Source organism: Microtus ochrogaster, linkage group LG9, assembly GCF_000317375.1.
Source record: "Microtus ochrogaster isolate Prairie Vole_2 linkage group LG9, MicOch1.0, whole genome shotgun sequence".
Taxonomy (NCBI): Eukaryota; Metazoa; Chordata; class Mammalia; order Rodentia; family Cricetidae; genus Microtus; species Microtus ochrogaster.
The window spans coordinates 29,513,904-29,522,525 of NC_022034.1; the positions used below are offsets into that span (position 1 = coordinate 29,513,904).

The 8,622-nt window shown below is 43.5% G+C and overlaps 1 protein-coding gene across 1 annotated transcript; it reads left to right on the plus strand.

The window, feature by feature from the left end:
• Positions 1-6,185: 6,185 nt before the first annotated feature.
• Positions 6,186-6,968, plus strand: LOC101986215 (60S ribosomal protein L31-like). The gene is made up of 2 exons (XM_005363587.1): positions 6,186-6,454; positions 6,839-6,968. The coding sequence occupies exons 1-2, from the start codon at positions 6,213-6,215 to the stop codon at positions 6,966-6,968; spliced, it is 372 nt and encodes a 123-aa protein (XP_005363644.1). The 5' UTR covers positions 6,186-6,212.
• The last annotated feature ends 1,654 nt before the right edge of the window (positions 6,969-8,622 follow it).

The window sequence follows — 8,622 nt, forward strand, 5'->3', positions numbered from 1 at the left end:
CTATTACCATATCTGGAGGCACACGCTGCCTCCAGGATCCCTCAGTGGCACAATGCCTATAACGCATTTCAGAGTCCATGCTAACACCCTAGCCCTTCGCTCCTCCTCCCCTAACCGAAACTTCTCCAGCTCAGAGGCTCACCCCCCAACTACTCATTCTCCTTATAACCCTGCTATTTCAGCCATGCTCCCCCTGTCTTCCTCTCTCTTTCCTCTCCCTCTCTGGTCCCCACCCCACGCCCCGCCAATCTCTCTGCTCTGCTCCTGTTTCTCTTATGACCAGGTCCAGTCTGAGGGCCATGTTCAGTCTACCACTTTCTCTTTCTGCTCTGGAATCTTCCAGGTGCCTCTGGTTCTCTATCTCTGTCTCTCTGTCAGCTCTTTGTGTCTCTGTCTCTCCCATCTACAATAAAACCCTTCCCCTTAGCCATACCATGGAGTGATCATGTCTTCCCTTCAGTTTATGCAGTATCCTCTTGTAACGTGTGCCATTTTCTACATTCAGCTCCTCCTCATTGATAAGTGAATGATATATATTCAATACCGAAAATGTAACAATTTTAGAAGGTTTATTCAATTTTATATGTATGAATGTTTTACACGTGTGTAGGTATGTTTGGTGCCCTTGAAGGTTGGAGGAGCACATTGGGTCCCTTGGAGCTGGAGTTACAGATGGTTCTGATTTGCCACACATTTGTGAGTGTTGGGAATTGAACCTGGGTCCTCTGGAAGAGCAGCCAGTGCTTTTAACTGCTGAACCATCATTTCATTTCCCTGAGAGTGTGAAACTTAATGTGAAGGGCCACAGGTTCAGTTCTGAGTGCCTATTCTAACTGTTCATGGAGTTGTATAGACCTTGGGTCTGCTCAGCTTTGATCTGTGATACTTTTAGTTATTTGCATGCTTTCTTAATATATAATAAAGTTTATAAAATTTAAAATGAATAAAATAAATTTAACAGAGAGAATAGACCTGTGGCTAGTACAGTATGTTTCCCCAAATCACACCCCTGTGGGTCAGGGTTCTCCAGACAACTACAATCAATAGGAAATCCACATTTTCTCCTTTCTTTCCTGGGACAGAGACATAGAAGGATTTACTATAAAGAACTGGCTTGCTTAGTTTCAGCGGCTGAGCAGACCCACTCTAAGTAGCCTACAAGCTGGGAATCCAGGAAAATTGGTAACTCAGGCTGAGCTCACAGGCCTTACAAGCCAGGGGACTTACAGTGCACATTCTAGTTCAAGAGCAAGGAAGCAGAAAGAAGTCTCAGCTTTGGAACACAGGCAATGCTGTCTCTGCTCTCCTCAGGGCATCTCAGTTTCCAGTGGTACCTTCGAGATGTGTACTGTCCTGTAAATGACACAGTGTAAATGGCCATTATTAAAGAGGCTCTTTCTAAAAGGAGAAACGTTTCCTAACTTTTAGGATTGGCTTAAAATAGAAGATACCGTGGTTATGAAAAGCCCAAATAATGATAATTCTACTAATAATATCAATAGCAGTAATAATGCTAGGCATTAGTTTTAGATTAAAGAAGACCATTTAAAGATACATAACAACCGAATGTCGAATCCTTTTTTTGTTAGTGCAGTGTTAGAGCAGTTGTTTAAGATGTGCAAGGCTTCAGTTCCCAGCTCGGGGAAGAAAAAAGTTGCAAGAAGGAAGAAAGATAACACACTTGTTTTATAGTCTGCTATCAGCTTGGTTTCTCCATGTGTATTTATCTCATCAATACATGTTAATGATTAAAAACATAGACAAGGAAGAAGGAAAAGGAGCCCATAAAGCTCTCCTTCCTCCACTTTGTTTGCTCTGGGCCTTCAAGGGGTTATGGGATGGCCAACCACTAGGCAGTTTGCTTCCTGGAGTCAAGCGATGATCTCATCTCTTTTTGTCTTGTGTCTAAAGACTTGCCCCACTAAGTAAAGGGATGGTGGATTTATTTTCCTTTCAGGTTCAGAGGCTTCAGTCCATTGTGTTGGGAGAGTGTGGGAGAGAGGAGTCACTCACTATGGTAGTCAGGAAGTGGGGAGACAGTAGGAGGTAGGTGAAGAGAAGGAGGGAGGCCAGCTGAGTAGGCTGGCTTCCTCCTCCAACCCTTCTTCTTTTACACCATCTGGGTCCCAGTCTATGACGTGGTGCTGCCTATAGGATAGCCCCCTGACTTCTCTAGAAGCACCCCACAGACACACGAGGTGCCTCTCTCTAATCTCCAGGGAACTCTTAATAAAATCACATGGACAAGATTAAGCATCACACCCTCACAAGTGCATCCATAAATAATGTCTAATTCGGGCACTTCACGGGCAGTTGAGATGACATTACCTGTCATCGTTAACTTCTTTATTACTGCTAAATGGTCCTTACTTACTAGACCCGTAACAATAACACAGATCAGTAGCGTGTTACCTCTGAAAGATTAGTGCTGATAAAATCTTATCAAATAGATAGTTTAAGCTCAGATTTCCCCAGCTACTCTAACAATGTGCTGCCGCTGCTACTACTACTACTATACCACACAGACACACAGACACACATACACACACACACTCACATAAATTTTTCCCCCATGGCCCAGGATCTCATCAAATCTTTGGTTTCATGTATTTAGTTTTCCTTAACGAAAACACTTCCTAGCATTGCTATCACCACCTCTGTTGCTGCTACTACTACTGATTTTGTCTTTCACAACCATATTCTTATTCATTAGTTTTGTTCAAAACAGGGTATCTCTCTGTAGCCCTGGCTGTCCTGGAACTTACACTCTAGACCAGACTGCCCTCAAACTCACAAAGATCCGCCTGCCTCTGCCTCCTAAGTGCTGGGATTAAAGGCATGCACCACCACCGCCCAGCACAGCAACAGTCTTAAGGTTGCCTCTTTTGGGGAACATCCTTCAACATGAGGTTGCCTACTTGTTTCCTCATGGTTCGATTTAAGCAACACAATTTTGAACAAGCCTATAGGCGTCTCTCCCCTCTGAACAGAAAAGACACTGCTTTTTTTCATTCTGGATCTTTTCCAGCACGTCCACAGCCCCAGCGGGCATATGTTCGGAGTGTCTTGTTAATGGTGAGTTTCTCAGCTAGGCACCGGTCTTGCAGAATCCTGTGACTTTTGTGCCTCTTGTTCAAATTAGTGAGGCCCTTCCTTCTGCAGTTCTTGCAGCCCAGTACCAAGCAGCCACCCCCTGAACCCAGCCCTGCAGCTGGCCTTGAGAGCACCAGAGAATTGGGTTGGGTGGAGGCAGCAAGAAGGTATCAAATGCCTGTTCTATTATCGCAACACAGAGTACAAGGCTGTCCAGGGACTCCATTGACAGCCTCAAAAGCTCTGCAGCTCTGCCTCCTTTTTCTTCTCCCAGTCCTTACCCTGGGAAGGCTAAAGAGGATGGACACAGCAGGCCAGGCACCTTTGCAGTCGATCACATGGGCATGGCATAAGCCAAATGAACTTTCATGCCAACTGACCAGGCCCTGTTCAGGTCAGTACCATGAAATAATATGAGCAAGATAAATCCACTTGTTTATACTTTGTTATTTCACCGATATTCTGGAACATCAGACAAAATTGTGAAGGAAGTACTATCATGCTTTGATGCCTTCAAGTCTTCCCTCCTGACCTTCGCAATTACCCTCCCTTAAACTTCAAGAGCTCAAAATTGCTCCTGTCAGAACTTGTTCTTGCTAAAGCGTCAGTGGCTAATAGCCAATGGACAAAGCACAGCTCAAATGGTTTACATCTGCCCTATGGGAAAAATAGGTTTCTGTGGCTATACCCTAAAATAATGTATTTGTTCAATAACGTTTATTGAGGCTCACTAGAACAAAACCTTCAGGGAAAATGAGATTTGTATGAAAGTGCACATGAGAATTCACCCAAAGGGGGTAAAGTGGGGCATCGAACACTGAGTCTTGCCTGACATTACTAAATTTATTTCTCTCAATCAGCCTCGGCTTACTCAGTGTTATTATCACTTCAAGATGTGCTCTTCATCAGACAAAGAACCAACCATGGGAGATGCTGGTCTGGTGCAGCTGTTGCTGTTGCCTTGACTTGCAGTCTAGTTTCATAGTGAGAAAAACAAGCGGGAAGCAATTAGGCGGTTGTTATGGACCGACTGTGTGTATGCAGGAAGCATTAGGTGGTTGTTATGGACTGACTGTGTGTATTTTCTCCTAACTCCAAAATTAGAGCGCTACCCCCTCGTATGATGGTATTTGGACAAGGGGCCTTTGGGAGGTAATTAAACTGAGATGAGATCATGAGAGTTTTCATGATGAGATTAGCACCTTTATAAGAAACGAGAGAGCTCATTTTCACCTCCCTGAATGTGTACAAACTGAGCATACGACACAATGGAGCTTGTCTGGAAGCCAAGAAAAGCGACCTCAGAATGAAGCCTACCTTGTTTGTACTTTGATCTTGGGTGCCCCAGCCTTCAGAGCTGCGTGGAATAATGTATGTTGTTTAAGCACCCCATTTATGTTGTTTTGTTATAGAAGTCTGAATTGACTAAGATACTGCCTTGGCAAAATAATAGGTAATGTATATTAAATCCTCTGGTTTTTTTTTTTTTTTTAACAGAAGCTTCAGAAAAACGGGCCTTATCCATGCATGATCACATGCTACATGTTGGTTTGTTTGGGGTTTCAGAGGAGGGCACCTATATTTCCAGTTTAAAAAAGTACAAAGACTGTTCTTCCAACTCTTGTGTGTATCATCCAGACTTTTAAAATGTTCGCAGCTTTTCACGTGTACGTTTTATATAAAGTGAGGCCGTCTCTTCAAGCTGCAGCCGCCTGGGCTTCACTCCACAAAGCCTTCTTTGGCTGACACTGTATGTGTGAAATTCTTCAGTACTGAGTGAGGACACAGGTTGCTTGTTTTCTGGGACAAACATTCATTTTATTTTATGACTCAACCAACTTTGTTTATGGTCTTCGGTTGATGGACATGTGAGCTGTTTTCTATTTTTTAACCTTCCCAAACAGCCCTGCTGAGGCATTTCTGTGCTTGTCTTTAAGCGACCAAAGGACCTCCTTTCTGTCGAGATTATACTTTAGCCTGAATGCGCTCTGTCATTGCGTGCTTCTCTGTCACAGGCGTTTTGCACACTGCTCTGCATTTAGGCTAATGCTCAGCATTGCACCGTTCTCAGCAGATTGATTCTCTTGTCGCCTGATAATGCACCCAACTGAAGCAACTTAAGAGAAGGACTTGCTTTGGCTCATGGTGTGAGGGGACACAGTCCACTGTGGTGGGAAAGTGTGGTGCCTGAGGCTCTCTCTGTCTTGCTGTAGTGGGAGGCACTTGCATTGTGGTTGTTATATCTTGGTAGACCAGAAAGCCGCAAGTGAGGCCTGGCTATAACCCTCAAAACCTACCTCCTAGTGACCTAATTTTCCCAGCTAGGCTTTACCTCTTAATTCCACCATTTTCCACACTTGGTAGGGACCAAGTGTTCACACACATGAGCCTGTAGGGGATATTTCTCACTTGACCCATAAAGTGTTAATCTTGGAGAGGAATATATAAAAAGATCGCATTTTGGTTTTAATTTTCACTCTTTGGAAAAGTGTCTCAACAGTATCCATGTACGAATAGTTACTTAGGATTTCTTCTGTGATGTATCTCCACAGGTCTTTTGCTCATTTTCCTTTTGTGCCAATTTTTAATTTACTAATTTGTAATTTTTATGTAATTGAGTGTAAGACCTTCTTTATAAATGGTGAGAATGATTTCTTCCTTCCCGTGGTTTGTTCTATTAATGTGTCTTTTTGTTTGTTTGTTTTGTTTTAACAATCCTAGCTGTCCTGGAACTTGCTCTGTAGATCAGGTTGGTCTCAAATTTATAGAAATCTGCCTGTCTCTGCCCACTGAGAGCTAGTATTAAAATTGTGCACCGCTACCTCCTGGCTCTTAATGTGTCTTTTAGAACAAAAATTCCAAGTTGTAGGTTGTTACCCAATTTGTCAATCTTATTTTGAAGTTAGTGCTTTGTAGTTAATAATTAAGAAATCTTTTGCAGTTGGGTAGTGGTGGCACACATGTTTAATCCCAGAACTTGAGAGGCAGAGGCAGGCAGATACCTATGAATTTGAGGCTAGCCTGGTCTACAAAGAGAGTTCCAGAATTACCAGGATTGTTATACAGAGAAACCCTGTCTCAAAAAGCCAAGAGAGCTTTTTGGGCTTGGGCCTGGCAGAATGTCTCCCGCAAAGAAGGGTGGCGAGAAGAAGAAGGGCCCGTCTGCCATCAACAAAGCATACACGATCAACATTCACAAGCACATCCATGGCATGGGCTTTAAGAAGCGTGCCCCTAGGGCACTCAAAGAAATCTGGAAATTGGCCATGAAGAAAATGGGGACTCCAGATGTGCAGATTGATACCAGGCTCAATAAAGCCGTCTGGGGCAAAGGAATAAGAAATGTTTCATACTGTATCCTGTAACATGATGGCCTGCTTTTTGGGGTTTCTGTCCTGCGCAGTCCCCCAGCCATTTAGTTCAAGAGAAAAATCACACAGAGAGTCTGCATTAGGTTATAAACTGATTGGCCCATTTGCTCAGGCTTCTTATTGGCTCTTGTAGCTTATATTAACCCATTATTTTTATCTATGTTATCCACATGGCTCAGTACCTTTTTCAGTGGGACAGGTCACATCCTGCTTCTTCAGTGATCTGGGCAGGACTCTGGGAAGAGCTTCCTTCTTCCCAGAATACTCTTGTTCTCATTGCCCCACCTCTACTTCCTGTCTGGTTTTCCCACCATGGCCAATCAGCGTTTATTTAAAATATAACTGACAGATATAGAATTGTTCTCCCACACCAGTATCCGGGTACATTTGTCCAGAAAACGTAATGAGGATGAGGGCTCACCAAAGAAGCTCTACACATTGGTAACTTACATGCCTGTTAACACATTAAAAAATCTACAGACAATCAATATGGATGAGAACTAAGCTACTGAATCACAAATAAAGTTGGAGAACTGCCAATAAAAATAAAAATAAAAAACAGAGAGAGAGAGGGAGAGAGAGAGAGAGAGAGAGAGAGAGAAAGGGAAAGAGACAGAATCTTTGGCTAGCTGGGTGTGGTGGTACACATATATAATTTCAGAACCTGAGAAGAAGCTGAGACAGAAGGGTTGTTAGTTCAAGGCCAGTCTGGGCTAAGCAAGCAAACAAACAAGGAAACAAATGAACTTTTGCCTACTTCTAAAGGTATAAGATTATCATACTTTCTGTCTAGAATTCTTATAGAATTACTTTTCAGATTCACATTTACAATTCAGCAGCATTGATTTTGTGTGTAGAGTACCATACAGGGAAAACTGTGCTGTTTCCCGAGTCTCTTATTTAAGTAGCCACTTATCCCAACCAATGTCCAGCGTCGTCTTTATCAGAATCAAGTGCCCAGTCAAGTATGTGTCTGTGCTCCAGTTCTCTTCCTGGAGTTCTTTTGACTTCCTGGTCCTTGGGCCTGTACTAGGTACCCCAGGTCTCACCCTAAGAGCTGAGGATCTGGGGTACTTATACACTGCAGCTATAGTACTGAGAGTTTCAATTGGGGTTGTATTTTTTTTCTTTGTAGACATGATCCTCAACTCCTACAGAATACTGTTCTGTGCTACTTTGGATTGCTAACATGACTGGCTCACAGTCAGAGGCTTCCCAGGCATAACGGACTTTATCCTCAAATTGTGAGCCAGAATAAATTTTTCTGTGGTGGTTTGGATGAGAATAGCCTGCACAGGCTCATGTCTGAGTACCCAACTCCCTGGTGGTGGAACTGTTTGGAGGTGTGGCCTTGTAGGAAAAGGCATGTCAGGTCCAGTCTCCCTCTCTCTTCCTTTGCCCCCTGTATATAAGATGTAAGCTCTCAGCTGTTGCTCCAGCCATATGCCTGCCTGATGCCACACTTCCAGGCATGATGGAGATGGACGACTACTATCCCTCTGGAGCCGTGACCCCCAGATAAACGCTCCTTCTATAAGTTGCCTTGGTCATGGTGGTTTTCTGGTCTTTGCTTTGGTTTTAATCACAGCGATAGGGCCTTAATTGCTACACTTCCCCGCTTAAGTGGCTTTTGTCAGGTGTCTTATCACAGCTGTGAGGAAAGTGACTAATACAGAAAATCCATACGTAATAAGGCTGCTGCTGTAGTAAACCTGATCTTGCTGTCCTCAGGCCCTGTGTCCAGCTTGTGAGAGGAATATAGAAGAGCTTGGAGCTTCAGGCTAGAGAGGCCCTGGGACATGATAAGCAGAGTCTAATGGGACATTTGGGTGGGTGTATGAAAAGTCAGACTGTTGAGAATTGGGGACGCTAGAGGTCTGGTCCAAGGTCAGAAGGGAACAAGAACTCTATCAAGAACTAGGCTAGAGGTTACTCATGTAATATTCCGGCAAGGCATTTGGCTTTATTTTGTCCATGTCCTGAGTACTGGAGTGAGGCTGAATTCAAAAGTAATGGAATCATTTGTTTGGTAGAGAATTTTGTGTGTGTGTGCGTGTGTGTGTGTGATATGTATAGGTGCCTGTAGAGACCAAAAGGGTCATTGGATTCCCAGAAGCTGGGATTAGATGAGGTTGTGAGCCAATTGACAAGGGTGTTG